Source organism: Odocoileus virginianus, chromosome 9 (genome assembly GCF_023699985.2).
Source record: "Odocoileus virginianus isolate 20LAN1187 ecotype Illinois chromosome 9, Ovbor_1.2, whole genome shotgun sequence".
Taxonomy (NCBI): Eukaryota; Metazoa; Chordata; class Mammalia; order Artiodactyla; family Cervidae; genus Odocoileus; species Odocoileus virginianus.
In genome coordinates, this window is record NC_069682.1 from 60,209,054 (window position 1) to 60,227,470 (window position 18,417).

General features: G+C 46.8%; 1 protein-coding gene across 5 annotated transcripts in view; it reads left to right on the forward strand.

Moving 5' to 3' along the window:
• The first annotated feature begins 1,573 nt into the window (after positions 1–1,573).
• CEP250 (centrosomal protein 250) overlaps positions 1,574–18,417 on the forward strand; it is a 47,177-nt gene continuing 30,333 nt past the window's right edge. Inside the window, exons 1-10 of one of the 5 annotated variants that reach the window (XM_020894019.2) lie at positions 1,574–1,698; positions 8,588–8,876; positions 9,324–9,380; positions 11,196–11,278; positions 11,505–11,670; positions 12,429–12,535; positions 12,783–13,037; positions 14,495–14,591; positions 17,262–17,363; positions 17,877–18,038. In XM_020894019.2, coding sequence (XP_020749678.2) covers positions 8,691–8,876; positions 9,324–9,380; positions 11,196–11,278; positions 11,505–11,670; positions 12,429–12,535; positions 12,783–13,037; positions 14,495–14,591; positions 17,262–17,363; positions 17,877–18,038 — 1,215 coding nt within the window. In that variant the 5' untranslated portion in view covers positions 1,574–1,698; positions 8,588–8,690. Of the gene's footprint in view, positions 1,699–8,587; positions 8,877–9,323; positions 9,381–11,195; positions 11,279–11,499; positions 11,671–12,428; positions 12,536–12,782; positions 13,038–14,494; positions 14,592–17,261; positions 17,364–17,876; positions 18,039–18,417 lie in introns of those variants that run through there. The other 4 variants (XM_020894020.2, XM_020894023.2, XM_020894024.2 and 1 more) reach the window with 4 other exon arrangements.

Sequence of the window (18,417 nt, forward strand, 5' to 3'; positions counted from 1 at the left end):
TCTCATGAAGCTTAAACTTTCAAGGGCGTGAATGCTAATTCGCTTCAGTCTTGTTGCACTCTTTGCGACCCTATGAACTGTACCCCAACAGGGTACCTCTGTCCAGTTGATTCTCCAGGCAAGAATACTGGAGTGGATTGCCATGCCCTCCTCCAGGGGATCTTCCCCACCCAGGGATGGAACCCTAGTCTCTTAACATCTCCTGCATTGGCAGGCGGGTTCTTTACCCCTAGGGCTACCTGAGGGAGAAAAATAATAGGTAAACCAAAACAAGTAAAAAGTACAGTGAAAAGAGAACTGTGATAGAAAATGATACGGTATTACTTTAAATAGCATGATCAGGGAAGAAGCATGATCTAGCTGAAAAATTATCATTTGAGACCTGAAGAAGTTATCAGCTAATCCAAAAGTTTGGGGTAAACTGATCTAGGAGATGGCAAAAGTGTGTGCAAAAACCCTTAAGTTAATGTGTATACCATTCCAAATATTGTAGTGAACACTTTCACACAACCTGTTATGGGAATATCTCCCCAGTGTTGATTCCCACACAACTGAGTCTTTGCATCTTTCTGTCAAACGTTTGGGATCTCTTCTTCCCTCACAACACTGACTCTAGTGGTAGATTCCAAGAGTCTGCATTATAATAAGTTCCCCAGTTATTTTTTTTTAACTCCAACTAAAAATTTCCAAGTCCTGGAGGCTGAGATGGTAAAGAATCTGCCTGCAATGTGGGAGACCTGTTCGATCCCTGGGTAGGGAAGATCCCCTGGAGAAGGGAATGGCAACCCACTCCAGTATTCTTGCCTGGAGAATCCCATGATCAGAGGATCCTGGTGGGCTACCAAGACTCAGAGTAGGACACGACTGAGCTACTAACACACACATACAAATTTACAACCACTGAATGGAGAAGAGAGACAAGTAAATGGAATTTTACAATGCTAGAAAAGTGCACTGATTCTTTATGCACAAAACTTATGGGAATAACGCTTCTAGAGTCTTCTACAAAGTCAGACTAACGCAGAAAATCAAGCAAACTGCATTTTTCCGAACGGATGCAGGATATTCAATCAAAAAGAAACCCTGTGCAATGCCATGCGTGCTCAAATCACATTGAGCAACTACGGTGTGAATGTTGTGTTGCCTGAAGGGGCTTGGCGCTTCCGGTTCTTAAGGAAAGGTTTCATAGCAACGCAGCAGCGGGTTGGCTTATCCTTCAGGCACTTGTTAATTGCACTCGGGTTTGTGGGTGGGACAGTGCGCATGCGCACGTAGAGTCGGCGCTCTTACACATGCGCACTGTGTAACCCCGAAGCCAAAAGGGGTATGATTGAGGGCAAGTTTATTTCTGTTACCAAAACTTCCCTTGCTGGAATCCAGAAACCCTAGCTGTCCCCACTTAGGGCGAGGGAATCTTAACATCATCGCTTAATAGGATCTCCTTTTTCTTTTTGGGCCACTCTTGTAAATCCGCTGCCAGTACTCAACATGGCGGAGGCCCCCCCAGGCGGCGCAGTCCGCTCGTAGGCACGCTTCCAGGCGGGGCGGCGCCCTCCGAAAGGGCGGGAGTTTGGGGGGGCGGGGCCTACGCTCCAGCCCCTAGGTGGGCCCCCGCCCCCGGCCCGGCCTTAGCTGAGGCTTCGGCGGCTCCGGCACTCAGAAGCACCTTGGGAATCTGCAGGAGCCGAGCGTGGTGAGGTGGGGGCCTCAAGGGCAGGCGGGAGGTACCGGGTTAACGGTCCGAGGCCCACTGATCGGCCCGCCCAGGGCGCCTTAGGGAATCTCGTTTGGCCAGCGGCCTCCGATTCCTCGGGAGGAACCTGAGGCCCACAGAGGGGCTGGGACCTGTCCTAGGCGGGTGCGTCCGCGTCCTGTTGCCGCCACCACTTTGGGCTCCAGTGCGCGCAGAAAGGGATCTTCCCGAGCCCGAAGTGGTCAGACGCGGCGCTGCGCTCTCCTGCGCGTCCCGCTGCCGGATCCCAGGATTTAGCGGCTTCCTTTGCACTTGGGGCTTTGCATGTGATCTGTCCGACAGTCCAGTCCTACCTGCCAGCTCCACTCTGTAACTCTCATTCTTCGCGACCCAACTTAAATATCACTTCCCTGGAAATCTTTCTAACCGCTTTCTGCAGTCGCAGTAAGCTCGCTGCTGGGTTCTTGCACACATCGCACCGAGTTAGCTTTTCCTGCTCCTCTTTTACAGCCGTGCACTGTTTGTGGCGTTTTGCCTTGCCTTTTCAGCTGTATCCCAGGGTCTAGCACGTGATCATAATAATAGCTAATATTTACTGAATAGTCACAAAGGTGCTACTAAATGCATTACCTGTAAGGGCCCATTCAATCGTCAGAGCAATTTCCATAAGGTGGGTTCTATAGCTTCACATCGTATGCATGACGAAACTAAGGTCCTCTTAAATCAGTTTGCCTGAAGTCCCACAAAGAATAAAGTGAGTGAAGCTGGGATATGAATTCTAGGCTATCCCTCCCCAGAGCATGTGATAATTCCTAGACTGTGTTTGGGTTTGGTAAATGTCTGTCGAATTGGTGTTTACATTAGGCCTATGAATTATGGAGGCCAGAGTTATGATGCACATGAGAAGGCTTAGAAAGAAAAATTGAGTGAGTTCATGACCAAACCAATGCTAGAAACTGCTGCTGGACATACTGCCTTTCGTTGGTCCTTTTCCATCAAACAGCTGAAGACCTAGGACTCATTATTTCACATCCTTTAGGAAGTGCCCCTCACAGAATGGTGATTTCATGTTTCATGACTTAGGGGAGGCATGATGTAAGGGAAGGGCATAGAGTTGGAAGCAGATTGCCTGCATGTGTGCATGCTCAGTCCTGTCTGACTCTTTGCCACCCCATGGACTGTAGCCCACCAGGCTCTTCTGTCCATGGAATTCTCCGGGCAAGAATACTGGAATGAGTTGCCATTTCCTCCTCCAAGGGATCTTCCTGACCCAGGGATCAAACCTGTGTCTCTTCCACGTCCTGTCTTGGCAGGCGAATCCTTTACTGCTCCACCTGGGAAGCCCTTGGAAGCGGATTGGGGCTCAGTATCTCTTCTGCCACTGACCAGTTATATTCCTTCTGTGTTTTGAGCCTAGTTTTCTTGTCCATTAAATGAAGGCAGTAATTTCTTCTCAAAGGGTTTCTTTTTTTATGAAGATTGCAAACAATTGTTGTGAGGGAGTTAAGTGCTATACAGACTACACAATCTCTTTCTTTTTTGTTGTTCATTTTTTTCTTTTAGAAGGTTATAGAACTATCAGCATTTTGCAAGACCTTTGATATGAATCGTGTTACCTAGAGTTCCTATATTCATTCATTTAGTCAAATGCCTAAAGAGTACCTGCTATATACCAGGAGCTGAGAATACAGCAGTCAATAAAACAATATTCTTGCTCTTGGGAAATTTGCATTGTGTTAGCTATATTACACATAATACTCAGATAGGGACATGTAAAGCCTGGTAAGCTAAGTAGAAAAATACCAGGGACTTTCCTGATAGTCCAGTGTTCAAGACTCCGAGTTTTCACTGAAGAGGCCACAGGTTCCTTTATCTGATCTGGGTACTAAGAGATTCACACATAGCACATAGTATGGCAATTTAAAAAAAAGAAAGAAAAATACCTGTGTGTGTGGAGGAGTGTTGGTATTTTATATAGAGTGGCTAGGGAACAGTTTACTGCGAAGGTGACATTTGAACAAAGACCTGAAGGTGGCAAGGGAGCCAATCATGAAAATAACTAGAAGATGCCCTAGATGAGTGTGTGGCTTGGTGTGTTCTGAGCAGGTCCAGCAAGGAGGGCTGTGTGGCTGGAGGGATGTGAGCAAAGGGGAGAGGAGTAAGAAATGGAATTAAAACAATTGGAGGCAGGGATCAAAAACTTAGGACGAGGTAAGCCAATACAGTGATTGTGGTTTTTACTCTTTAGCCATTGGAGGGTTCTAAATGGCCTAATCAGTCACTATTTCAGTTTTCTTTTTTTTTTTTTTTTTTTTAATTTATTTTGTTTTACTTTTGGGGGCATGCCATATGGCATGTGGCCTCCAGCCTTTAGATGGTGGGGAGATGAGGAGGAACCAGCAGAGGAGACTAAAGGGAAAAGCCTTAGAGGTGGGAGGACAGAGAGAGAGCCCCCACATATGTGATTTGTATAAGGAGCTATATGCTAATTTCTTTTTTTCTTCTGGAATAAGGAACAGATTGTCTCTGCAGACAAATATATATAGTTTCTTTGCTCAGGAAATAAAATGTCTATGCCTTGAGTGTTTTTACTTTTTGCTTTAAGCGACAAATCCTATTTAATAATACCAGTCCTCAACTTAGTCTTCCTAACATTTTCATCTGTATTCCAAGTTTAGGTGGCATTGCCTCTATTTCAAGTTTGTTTAAATCATGTTTTGAAAGAATCTAGATGAGAGAAGACAAAATATAATTTATGTTACTCTTCACGCTAGGTTCAGAGGTCACTGCCCTTCCTCGTCTGGTTCCTAGCAAAAGTCGGAAGTTAGCCTTATTTATTTCTGTATCATTGTGGCCAGTTATCTGATACTAAGCTGGAATTCATGAGTGTTTATAGGATAAGTTATGAAAGAAGGGAATCTTTTTCCTTTACCTGCAGTAATGATGACATCTATCCAATGATTTCCGGTTTACAAAGCACACCAACATCCATTGTCTCACTGAATGCAATTCAGCCTGTTACCTGTTGCCAACTACTGACCTTTTCCTTTCCTGGGGGACATTGAAACCTACCTTTCTTTTGGAGCTATGCTAGTTTACTTATTCACTGGCTAATCTGACAGTGTGTTAGTAAAAGGTGCTGAACTGTGTCTTGAGGAAGCTCCAAACTAAATCTCAATTTCAGAAAAACTCCTGAGGTAGTTTTTCTCTGTTCCCTCCATCTTTTTACTCTTGTTTTAGTGGGGGAAAAAAATTGGTGGTGGTTGAGTTAATCATAAAATTGTTCAAATCATTTTTAAAATAAACTTTATTTTGGGGAAACAATTTTAGATTTACAGAAAAATTACATAGTACAGCAAGTTCCTATATACCTTGCACCCGATTTCCTTCATTAGTAACATCTTAACATTAGTAGGGTATATTTGCTACAATGTCAAGTCATTTTTTGAGGTAAATGGGGCATATAAATAAAATATGATCAAAATGAAGTCACTTCATCTCCATAAGCCTCACTTTCCTTATGTGTAAAAGGAGAGGGCAGGACTAAATTTTTAAATAGCTGTAAATTTTTTAGTTATCTGCTAAAGTAAAATAATCATATAATTCTAATATAATTCCATTTCTTTTTTTTTTTCATTTCTTTATTGAAGTGTTACTGTCATTTTCTAAAATAGTGTATATACTTTAACAATATCCTTATTCTAAAAGAAGATTTAATAGGAGAATTCCAGAAACTATGGGAGAGCTGCTTACAAATTAGGCTTGTATAATATACATAAGTAAATTATATTATAAATATATACAACATATAATAGTATTAGGTTGAATTACATGAAATTATCTTCTATAGGTTAAAAAGGGCAAATATTGGCAATTTCGTATGGATCAGCCTAATGCTTTGAGGGAAGGGTTTCAAAGGAGGAGGGTAAGGGAGTCTTGAGGGCCTCTGAGACTCTGCAGAAGCCTGGCCCAGCCCCCACAAGTGTTAGGAGAGAAAAGGCTCTTCCGGTCCCTTGAAGCAACTCAGAGCTGCTCTTGGTGTTGGCAGTAAGAGCCATTCCCAGCAGGTTTGTGCCTCCAACCAGAAGAGACAGGTTGAGACAGCTTTTCACAGCCATGGTGGGTTGGCGGGAGGGAAGTGCAGAAAGGGAGAGCTCAGCTTCCCTGGCGGCTCAGATAGTAAAGAATCTGCCCGCAGTGCAAGAGACTTCGGTTCAGTCCCTAGGTGCGGAGGATCCCCTGGAGGAGGGCATGGCAGCCCACTCCAGTATTCTTGCCTGGAGCATCCCCATGGACAGAGAGGCCTGGCGGGCTACAGTCCAGGGGGTTGCTAAGAGTCAAACACGACTAAGCACAGCACAGCACCGAGCTGGTCAGCCAGGAAGAGGCAGCGTGGGTTCTGGTGCCCCTAAGCTGTTATTGGTACCACTCTGCTCTCCCTACGTTATGCTGTTTCCTTGCTGTCTAGTAGAATCACTACAAACTCAGCTGTCTGCACTTGCCCAGGAGGTGATGTAAATTAGGAAGCTGAGTATTCCTCTCTAACTCTGCTGTAAGAAAAACAGTAGCACAAGTAGAATGACATGACAACTGAAATCTGCTATCAGTATATGAGAGAGAGGCAAAGCCAGGCAGGGGCCCAAGACTGAGGTTGAACTGAAGAGCATGCCTTATCTAAAGGGGACAGATGCTGTTTCACTGCAGCCGGTTGTGGCCTTGTAGGAATGAATGTCAGGGGTCACTGGATACTCTGATTTTCCAAAGGAACCAGAAATATGAACTTCTGTATGTATTTTCCCAATGGTAACTGTTGGCATCTAATTTGAATTCTTAAAAACCATTGTACAGGCCACACTCTGATCGAAAAGAACCAGCAGTCCACTTTGTAACCTCTAGCTAAGGGTTTAGATCTGCCGGGAGTGAGGCCCACATGCATTTCTTCATTATGAATTGTTGACAACCTGTGTATGTGCTAAGTCACTCCAGTTGTGTCCGCCTTGGCGCGGCCCTGTCGACTAGCCCGCCAGGCTCCTCTGTCCATGGGATTCTCCAGGCAAGAATACTAGATTGGGTTGCCATGCCCTCCTCCAAAGGATCTTCCCTGACCCAGGGATTGAACCCATGTTTCTTTTGTCTCCTGCGTTGGCAGGCAGTTTTTTTTACCACTAGCACCACCTGGGAAACCCTGGTGGCTAAGGACCAAAATGAATTAGTCAGCTCTTGCCTTATCAGGAACTCACAAATTAGTGGAAAAGATAGGTAATAAGATAAAACATGGACATTCTCTCTGTGTGTTAAATATAAATTTAAAAGCATATAAAAGTGATTAATTATTCCTGAATAAATCTGGAAGAACCTGATAGAAGGTAGCGTTGGTAGGAAATCAACAGTTTTGTGCATTAAAGGGACTTGGGGCCCTGAAACTCCCACTGTATATGCAAGTGTATATTTGCATTTTCTGTATATGCCATTTTCTTCAGATTAGGAGACTGATGTTGCCAAATAGGCAGCTCTAGTAGACCTTTTTCTTGATAGGTAGTTAGAAATACAGATATTCCTCAGGCCTCCTGATGGGTATCTCAGGGCTGATAAAATGAGAGAACTCTACCCCCGCCAGCGCTAGGTGTTTTAGAGGACTGAGAAACTCAGAAGTCATGGAGCTGGGTGCCTCTTTTTTTTTTTTCTTTTTCCCTGCCCTTATTTTTTGATGAGGAAAGGAAACTAGCCTGCTTCAGGTCACAGAGCTCATTAGAGACAGAACTTGGATGAGCACCCCAAACTCTTCTTGATCATCTTGCCTCCCCCCTCTCCTGGCTCTCTCTGAAGTCATTGGTTAGACTGGCCTCCCTCGCTGGCCGCCATTGCCTGGTTCTGGCCCAGCTCCTGGTAGGTGAGGTGGGTTTGCTCCTCCTCCATCCTCCTGAGGCTGGTTCCTTCTTCCCTCTCTATTTTGGATCCCCTGCCCAAAATGCCTGCTAGTCTGTTTCAGAGAGTCAGAATTCTTGTTCAAATCCCTAGTCAACCAAACGTCAACTGTATGAACTAGGACAAATTGTTTAATCTTTCTAGTTTCTTAACTAAGGCTTAACCTTTATAAGCCTCAGTGTCCTCATCCACATATGAAGAGTTAAAGTAGTACCAATGTTTAAGTGTCTTAGGAGGGTTTTGAGATTCTTGTGATGCCAAAATGACATAGTGTGTGTAAGGCACTCAATAAAGTGACTGACCCCTAGAAGCACTTAACAAGTATTAACAATGATCGGGAAGATCCCCTGGAGGAGCTCATGGCAGCCCACACCAGTATTCTTGCCTAGAGAATCCCATAGATAGAGGAGCCTAGCAGTCTATAGTTCATGGGGTCGCAAAGAGTCAGACACGACTGAAGCGACTTAGCAGGCATGAAACGATGATGATATTCACACCTCACAGTCCCCCACATTGGGTTACGTGCCCATCTGTTGTCTTCCCATACTATCCTGTGATCTATTACTGTTGCACAGACCACACTGTATTGTAATTATACCCATCCCCCAGCTAGCCTGAAAGCACCTTCGGTGGTCCATTCAGCAGATGTTTATTAGGCACTGCGCCAGGCATGAGCGATGCACTGATAAACTAGGAGCTTTTGGTCGGGTGCAGAGTTTCAGAAGGCATGCCAGGAGACACAGTCCTTGTGTCGTGGTCCATTAACTTTGGGGAATGGCCACTCACCATGGCCCCCCCTGTAGAGATTAGGTCCATCTTAATATTTTAAAAGCTCTGAGGAGTCCTGTAGTAAAAGAACCTATTTACTTTGTCCAATCCAAGTCCAGTCCAGACTTAATGAGTATTTGCTGAATACTTGTGAGTCATCTAGACAGTTCTCTCAACTCCAACATGTGCTTTGGTCACCAGCTCAAGAGGAGGTCCAAGTGACCCAGCGATGCTCAGAGACCGCTCTGGGAGTGAACAGCCTCTGGCTGCTTAGGGGCCGGTGGGCTTGCTGTCAGGGGCCCCCATGGAGACAGGGGGCCCTGGGTTGAACAATATGAAGCCCCAGTCCCTGCAGCTGGTGCTGGAAGAGCAAGTGCTGGCGCTGCAGCAGCAGATGGCCGAGAACCAGGCAGCCTCATGGAGGAAGCTGAAGAGCTCCCAGGAGGCCCAGCAGAGGCAAGCGGCTCTCGTGAGGAAGCTGCAGGCCAAGGTGAGGCAGCTGCCCTCTCAGGAAGGGGAAGAGGAGGACCCCAGGGCTGGGGGCTGAGATGGACGAGCCCAGAGCCGCACGGTGGCAATGCCTAAACAGCTCTCCTGTGATGCTCCACGTCTCCACTGGCTGCCGACTGCATCCTTTCAAAGACACCCTTCACGGGGCTTCTGTCAGTCATCTAGCTTTGCTCTCCTAGAATAGGACCTGACCTTAGGTTTGCCAGTTCCCGAGCCCACGAACTTCTTGCTTCTCCAATAATAAGAGCTGCAGAGAACGTATTATTAAATGACCAAACAGAAGCTGTAAGATGTTACAGCCTCACCTCACTCCCATCACCCAGCCCCTTATTCACCGAGGGGTTTGCCCATGACCTTGGGGGGACCTCTGCTTTGGGCCATGGGTACCAGCCAGGCCCATTGCCGTGTCCTTCTCTGTTTGCCTCAGGTGTTACAGTACCGGAGCTGGTGCCAGGAGCTAGAGAAGCGACTGGAAGCCACCGGGGTGAGTGAGACTGTTCTGTGCTCCTCACGGGCCCTCAGGGAGTGTGGTTAGGCCCTGTTTGCTGACTGAGGGAGGCTGGGGAGAGGTAAGGCGGTGTTTGGTAGAAGCGGCCCTTTTGTCAGCTCCTGAGAGATTTTTTTTGGCCTTTTTTTTAATATTTGGAAAAATTTTAAAATGTTTAATATTTTAATAATAAAAACATTTTTATAATATTTATTTGGCTGCACTGCATTTAGGTGGCACACAGGATCTTTTTCTTTTTTTAAATTGCGGCATGGGGAATCTTTAGTTACAGCATGCAGGATCTTTCAGTTGTGGCATTCGAACTCTTAGTTGAGGCATGTGGGATCTAGTTCCCCAACCAGGGATCAAACCAGGCCCCCTGCATTGGGAGCACAGAGGCTTAGCCACTGGAGCGCCAGGGAAATCCCCGAGAACTTTATCAGATACCTTCATGGGACCTGGCTTTTCCTGCCCCAACAGACTCCAGCCCAGAACTCTCTAAGGGCAAAACGCAACTTTAGGAAACTTAAGGTTATCAGATTGGAAGTGAAATAAAGTGAAAGTCACTCAGTTGTGTCCAACTCTTTGTGACCCCATGGACTGTAGCCTGCCAGGCTTCTCTGTCCTTGGAATTCTCCAGGCAAGAATACTGGGGCAGGTAGCCATTCCCAGGGGATCTTCCCGACCCAGGGATTGAACCCAGGTCTCCTGCACTGCAGGCGATTCTTTACCATCTGAACCATATTGGAAGGAGTTTGGAATCTGAGAGAAGAGATGCATTTTTCCTCCAGAAGGTGTCAGTGTTTATCTGTTGTGGAGAGATGTGTGCCTCACAGGCTTGGAAAAAAAAAAAAAAAACGACGTATTTGTGGCAGATGGATTTATTTGTGCAGTGGGCAGGATAGAATTGCCTTTCAAAAACCCATCTGCCTTTGTTCTAGCTCCCCTCAGCACCATCTTACATTACTCTCAGAAGAGTTCTCTCAGAGGAGGGAAAGGACCGAGACTTAGCGTGTACCGATCTATAGGCATTGTGTAGGCACCCTTAGGCATTGTCATAGAATTATGTCACTTTACCTGCAAAGCAGTTTTCTCAGGGGAATGATATCACCCTCACTTTGGAGCTGAAAACCTTGTGGATCAGAGAAGCTATAACTTCCCAAAGTCCAAAGATTTGTATAATAGAAGCCAAGGCCATTAGTGAAAGATGTATTTTGTTTATTTTTTTTTTAAGATTAAAACACATTTTTTTAAGTCTTTATTGATGTTGTTACAATATTGCTTCCATTTTTAGTTTTCTGGCTGTGAGGTATATGGGATCTTAACTCCCCAGCCAGAGATCGAACCCGCACCCCCAACAGTGGAAGGCAAAATCTTAACCACTGGACTGCCAGGGAGGTCCCTGGAAGCTGTATCTTATGCTTCTTAACTCAAAAGTTCTTTTCACTACCAACTGCTGTCTTTCATGAGAAGTCACTGGTTCACAGTTGTAGAGAGATATACAATGGGTTTACTTGCAGGATGCAGTGATTGAGAAAAGAGACATATTGCTAACAAAGGGGAGAAAAATAAAAAGAAAGCAGAGGGATTCCCTGGCAGTCCAGGGGCTAGAATTCTGCACTTTGACTACCAACGGCTCAGATTCGATCCCTAATCTGGGAACTAAGATCCTGCAAGCTGCACGGTGCAGCCAAAAGTAAAAATAAAAGTGTGAACTTAGAAAAGCGGGCTGCTGTAGAAGGGGCCGTCAGAGACTTGGTCTTCAGGATGTTCTCTGTGGAGGTAAATAAGGCTTGCTTTTGTCTGGCTAAGGGACCGATCCCTCAAAGGTGGGAAAGCGTGGAAGAGCCAAACCTGGAACAGCTACTAATCCGATTGGAGGAGGAACAACAGAGGTGATGGGCCCCAACTTTCTGGCCTGGGTGGTTGGCCGGCGGGCGGAGAAGGCTGATGGAAAACCTCTGTCTCGAGGGCTGATATGGTTTAGAACCAAGGACTTCAGTCTTAGCCCTCCAGGTCCTGGCAATGGAAAGTTCCAGTTGTTGTCATCTTACTCCAAGAGGTCCAGGGGGTTGGCTCAGACCTTTGTTTAGTACTTGCTCCTATCCCTCCCCAGTGCAGGTGTGAGAGTCTAGCGGAGGTGAACACCCAGCTTCGGCTGCACATGGAAAAAGCTGACGTGGTGAATAAAGCACTTCGGGAAGATGTGGAAAAGTTGACAGTCGACTGGAGCCGGGCCCGGGATGAGCTCATGAGGAAGGAGAGCCAGTGGCAGATGGAGCAGGAGGTAAGAGAAAAGGGGCGGGGACAGTGAGAGGAGGGCTTGCATGCTGGGCACTGCCTGGTTGGTGCCAGAAGGAACGGGTTAACTTCAGGACCTGGATGGGAACTGAGCTATAGTTTAAGTCTCTGGCCATCCTTAGCACTCCTGCTGGCAGCTCAGCCCTGCTCCGGCCGTCAGCTTCATTCTGTCCTTACCTACCCAGTCCGGGTTTTGCTGGCAGGTAGCATGATACTCAGGGCAGCTCTGTTCCCGCATTAATGACTTGCTCAGATTTTAGATGGCTCTCAAAGTTTAGACTCCCCTCGTCTGGAAGTCTACAAGCTAGATGCCAATGAGACAGCTATTGAAATTGAATGGGAAGACATTTTCAGATCCAATTAAAGGAAACTGATGTTGCCTGAGCCATTGCTCTGTGCCAGGCTTTGTATTGGGTGATTTATATATGTTGTGTCATTTAATCCTCATTATAAATCTGTGCTGATGATGGTAATAGCTCTCATTGATTGAGCAGCTACTGTTTATCCTCTTCTAATCTAGCTCAGGGAAGGCTGTATAGCATCCCAGGCCCTCTGACCTCTTGAATCCCTCTGCTAATTTTATTAAACACTTCTGCATCACTGGAACATAGACACCCATTCATAAGCTATCTCCTATAAGTCCCTCCTTCCCTTCCCTGCAATAGTCGGGAGGGATCCAGGACTCCTGTGTTGACAAACGATGTTCTCTGCCCTTTGATATGACCTGGGTTTCTAAACACACAGTTCTTCAAGGGCTACCTGAAGGGGGAGCACGGTCGCCTTCTGGGTCTATGGCGGGAGGTGGTGACTTTCCGACGCCACTTCCTGGAAATGAAGTCAGCCACTGACAGGTCAGTGTGGGGATAAGACAGGAGAAGGTTTGCCCCTGCCATCTCTAGATTTGTGACAGTGGGCTGCTTTAGAAGGGAGGGGTCAGGTTGTGGGAGGAGGGCAGAGGTGGAGAGTTGGTGGGGAGGGATGAAATTGTTGGATTCAGATGGTTTTTCCCAGACCCGCTCTTCCTGGGGCCTGACGTCTACATGCCCGTTCCTGTCCCTGATCCCTGTCGGAGTCTGCTGTTTCCTTCCCTGGACTCAGAGACCTGACGGAGCTCAAGGCTGAGCATGCGAGGCTTTCGGGGTCCCTGCTGACCTCTTGCCTGCGCCTGACTGTGGGAGTACCACCATCTCGGGAGTCTGATGGATCTGGGAGACTGAATGGAAACGAGCCGTCCCAGTTGATGCTGCTACTAGCCAAGACCCAGGAACTGGAGAGGGAAGCCCATGAAAGGAGCCAGGAGTTAATACAGCTGAAGAGTCAAGGGGATCTGGAGAAGGCAGAGCTTCAGGATCGGTGAGATGGGCTGGGTCCGAGGAGGGGATCACTTGGGGAAAGTCGACTCCTTTGGGGAGTCAAGCAGGCAGGGGAGACCTGAACAGCCCTCCTCCCACAAGAGGGGAAGGAGATGTGCCAGAGGAGGGTCTAGTGTGAAAGCCAGGGCCGCAGCTGGGGCCATGTTGCTGCCCTCAGACTATCTCACAGCTCGGTTTCCCTCCTGTTGACTCAGAGAGCTGGCAGTGACTCTGTACCCAACTGCTTGCCATTCCCAGAACAGCCAAGCTCCTCCACGTTCCCTGCCTTTGTAGATGCTGGCCTTGGCCTGGAATGCCTCCCTCCCTCCTCTCTCTGCCTTATCCTTTAAGGCATAGTTCAAATGTCATCTCTTCTACGACCTCAATAGCCTGTTACATTACTGTACCCCACCATGGTCTTTTGAACTGCTTGTTAAAACTGCATTGATTATTTATTAATCGTTTTTTAATTTCATCGATGATTTAAGTTTTTTCTTTTCTTTTTTTTGGTTAGGCTCTTTTATTTTATGGATTATAATAAAATCTATATTTTAAAAAAATGAGAAGGGCAGGGACATAAGCAAAGAGCTCTATTTGAATCCTCTCAGGACAGAGTTCAGTTTATACCCCATGGCTAGGGTAGTGTCACCACCTATCGGTGGTGTGTGCAAATTGCAGTTTGTTTTGTTGGGTTGTGAAGGCACTGGAAAGCTCAGAGAATGTCTTAGTAAAGTTGTGTGACCTAGTGCTTTGCACTTCACCTGCCATATAGTAGACAATTAATAAATGCTTATTTAGTGATACAATAACTAAATGAGTGACTGTACAGTGAGTTCAGGCTCTTAAAGATGATACAGAATCAAATTATGAAGACTTTGAAACAAAGTCTTTGAAACAAATTAAACTCCTGGATGAGTTCATTCAATAAATATTTGTTAAGGTACCCATATAATACCAAGTATGGCACTCCAGGATAAAGGTGATAAAGAGGCCTGGTGATTTCCCTAAACTTTGAGGTTAAGATCAGGGAGGTTGGCCATAATCTCTCCCAAATTGCCCCTCCTTTTTCTCTATCAGAGTTAGAACCTTGGGCTGGAGGGACCTTGGAAATATCCCATATGGCACTTCTGATGTTCTCATTGGCTTCAGGGTGCTTGACTTCAAGATCAAGCGGGGCCTGGAGGGGCCTGGGCCAGGGCTTTCCTTCAGCTCTCAGGCCCCCAAACACGTGTTCCAGCCTTGAGATGTGGTAAATCCCTGCATGTGTCTGAGTGGCATTTGGCTTCCCCCGCTGAGTTCAAGGCTATAGCATCATGTGTTCAGGGAGTACAGGGGCCGGGGTGCCCAAGGGGCTCTGGGGAGCCTGCAGGCGGGGTGTCTGTGTTGGGCTGGGGGTGTGCTGCATAGCTGTCCACATCCGTGGGTGCCCAGGTGCCAGCTCTGTGCTCTTCTCATCAGGGTGGCCGAGCTCTCTGCCCTGCTGACCCAGTCTCAGAAGCAAAATGAAGATTACGGAAAGACGGTGAAGGCTCTGAGAGAGACGATGGAGACCCTGGTACATGATCCTTTGTTCTGGCAAGGAGTTGGGAGTGGGCTCCTGTGGGTTCCTGTCCTTTGTGGACAGAGAGTGCAGGATACCAGTTAAACGTTCCTTGATGAAATCCCCTGAAGCGACAAAATTAATTTTGGTTCCATCTGAAAATTAATTAACTCATTCATTTACCTATTAATAAACGTTAGCCATCTACTCTTTCTACTATGGGCTTCCCAAGTGACTCAGTGGTAAAGAATCTTCCTGGCAATGCAGGCAGGAGATGTGGGTTTGATCCCTGGGTCAGGAAGATCCCCTTGGAGAAGGAAATGGCAACCCACTCCAATATCCTTGCTTGGAAAATTCCATGGACAGAGGAGACTGGTGACTACTGTCCATGAAGTCATAAAGAGCCAGACACGACTTAGGAACTTAACAGCAACAGCATCGTCCCTGTTACTTTCTTAGGGGAACTTTGCAGTATGTCCTCTTCTGAGAGAGTGGGACACACGTGAAGAGGCACAGTGGCCAAGTAAGAGGGGGTGGAGGGGAACATGTAGAGAGATTCAAAATGTACTCATACAAGAAACACCTGAGGAGCATGGCGGTGTGTAGCCTGGTGGAGAAGGGCTTGAGGAAGACGTGATGGCTGCCTTCACGAAACTGAAGGACTGACACCAGGGAAGAGAGTTGGTTTGTTTAATGTATGCCAGGGGGCCACAAGCCCTGCCAGTGACTCGAAGTTACTGGGAGGTAGACCTCGGCTGCAGCTGGAGCTGCTTGGTAGTTGAACAGTCTGCTTTGTGAAGGAGTGAAGTCCATGATAACATCTGCCAAAGATGTTATCAAAGGGATTCTCTTATGTTGAACGTCAGAACCTCTGGCTTGGTTCCACGTTTTCTTCCATCTCTAGAAGTTTTAGTATCTCTGACTCTAAGTGAATCCTGAACCACTATGCACATCCCTAGTCTTCTCATCCAAACTGAGATCAGCTGGGAAGCAAACTTGCTTATGCCTTTTTGCTTCCATTGTGTTCAGGACTTTGCAGATTCAGATGTCCTCATGGGCCCAAATACTATAAATGAGTCAAGTAGGTTCAGCTGTAAGAATTCTGATTTTTCCAATATTGTCATATTTAGTACAACATGGGACACTTGATCTCAGTACACAGGGAAAAAAAGAGAAGTGAGGACTGCAGGACCCTGAGACATATTTGTCCTGTCTGGAGGAGGCATCCACTATTCAACTTTAAGAAATAATTGCCATGTAGGAATGAGGCCTTAGGTCCGTCTAGTCAAAGCTATGGTTTTTCCAGTAGTCATGTATGGATGTGAGAGTTGGACCATAAAGAAGGCTGAGCACTGAAGAATTGATGCTTTTGAACTGTGGTGTTGGAGAAGACTCCTGAGAGTCCCTTGAACTGCAAGGAGATCAAACCAGTCCATCCTAAAGGAAATCAGTCCTGAATATTCATTGGAAGGACTGATGTTGAAGCTGAAGCTCCAATACTTTGGCCACCTGATGTAAAGCGCCAACTCATTGGAAAAGACCCTGATGCTGCAAAAGACTGAAGGCAGGAGGAGAAGAAAGCGACAGAGGATGAGATGTTTGGATGGCATCAGTGACTCGATAGACATGAGTTTGAACAAACTCCAGGAGATAGTGAAGGACAGGGGAGGCTGGCCTGCTGCAGTCCATGGGGTCACAGAGTTGGACATGACTGAGCAACTGAACAATAATAGCAATAGGGATGGGGCTGGTGTGGCCCATTTGTTAACTTTTTGAGAGATGCCAGAAATGTAGATTTTTATGAATTTCTCAGCATATAAAAATCTCTCAATTTACAAATGTTGGTTCAGATTTTGCATAGGCCAAAAAAAAAAAAAAACCCATAGCTACAAATCTTTGTCTTTGGGTCTTCACTAGCACAGTAAGATAGGAAAGTTAGTTAAGTCGCTCAGTCGTGTCTGACTCTTTGTGACCTCGTGGACTGTAGCACACCAGGCTCCCCCATCCATGGGATTCTCCAGGCAAGAATACTGGAGTGGGTTGCCATTTCCTTCTCCAGGGGATCTTCCCAACCCAGGGATCGAACCCAGGTCTTCCGCATTGCAGGCAGACGCTTTAACCTCTGAGCCACTAGGGAAGCAAGGAGGAGGGAAATTTTGAGAGTTCAGATTTACTACTGGCCTTCCTTGGGGCTAGAGGTCCCTCTGGCCTTAGGTCTCACAAGTCCATTTGCTGTCCAGAGACAGCAGCCATCCTTCATCCAATGATAGCTCACATTTAATGAACATTTGCTTTTTGACAGGCACTGTGTTGAGTAACTTACATGCAATTTTTTCGTTCAAGTCTGGGAACAAATCTATGAAGTAGTTGCTGTTAATTATTCCCATTTTAAAGAGAAGGAAGCTCAAAGAAGGAGTTGCCTAAGGTTACCAGGCTAGAAAGTGACAGAGAAAGAATGCTAATCTGAACAGCTGACTTCGGAGCTCTTAATCCCTTAATCTGAACTCTCAGTGATGATATCACATTGTCCGCAGAGTCCTAGGACAGCGTTAGCATTCCCGTGTGGTCAGGGGAAAAGTGGGGGTGACAGAAGAGACAGAAGGAGACTGGTTGATTTGGGGGCCTGAAATGATAAATCCTCCTCTGAAAGTTTGGCTCAGAGGCTCTATTTTGTTCCCTGTTCAGGAGACAAATCATGCAGAATTAATGGAACACGAGGCTTCTCTTAGTAGGAATGCCCAAGAGGAGAAGTTGTCTTTACAGCAAGTGATCCAGGATATAACCCAGGTACCAGTCAGCCTCCTGTTCACGGTGACATGTCCAGCCTCCCCTTACCCAGGCCTCCTTGTCCTCTCAGGTGCACCTTAGGGAGTTTGGACTGAGGGTCTTGTGGGGGTGAGTTCTTTGGGCATGTTTGAAAACTGGAACCCTAAGCTAAGCTTTTGTGAGCTGGCCCTGCCTGCTGAAACAGGCCCTTGTTCTTACTGCTGTGTGCAGTTCTTAGACAGCAGCGGGATTCAATAACCTCTTCTTCCTTCATTTATTCATGGAGTGTTCAAGGGGTGCTCCAGCCCTGGTGCTCATCCTGGGTTTGGGTGACCAATGGTAAACAGTTTATCTGAGGAATTGAAGGAACCCAACCTTATTTGCTCTTAGATGCCCTCCTCCCAACCCCCAGGGAGAGGACCTAGGAGAAAGAAAACATCAGTTTGTCCAGCCTGGAGTGTGAATCTTCTGCATGGACTCTAGTTATCCTACTCATGGTCAGTGGGATGGTGACCCTGCCGTGTTGGGTTTCAGGCCATGGTAGAAGAAGAGGACAGTATGGCCCACAGTTCTAGTCACGAGAGCTCCTTGCAGTTGGACCCCGGTAGCTTCTCCTCCCGGTTTGATTCCCAGCAGCCAGACAAGGCTGTCTCTCTGGTGCGTTCAGTACTGACTCAGAGACGCCAGGCTCTGCAGGTAAGAACCCCATACTCTTCCTCAGCCGTGGGGACCGGCGTCTAAACTGACTGGGGCCCCAGGTACCCTCCTAGCCCAGACTGCCCCTTTCTCTACATTGACCTGTCATGTGGAATTTTGTCAATACCCTGAAGTGCCCTTTGGAATCTCTGGGTCTCCCCAGCTGTGCTGGTGGGGAGCCAACACACTCCCCACGCCACTGGCATGCTCCACTTTGATGCACTTTACACTGCACTGTGCAAAGTGGAGCCCCGGGGAGTGTGGGTAAGTGTTCTCCAGTTCTAAGGGTCCCAGCCCTACTCACCACTAACCCCACCTTCCACGTGGTACATTTGACAATGATGAACTCTGAGACTGAGAGCCACAGAACCCGGTCACC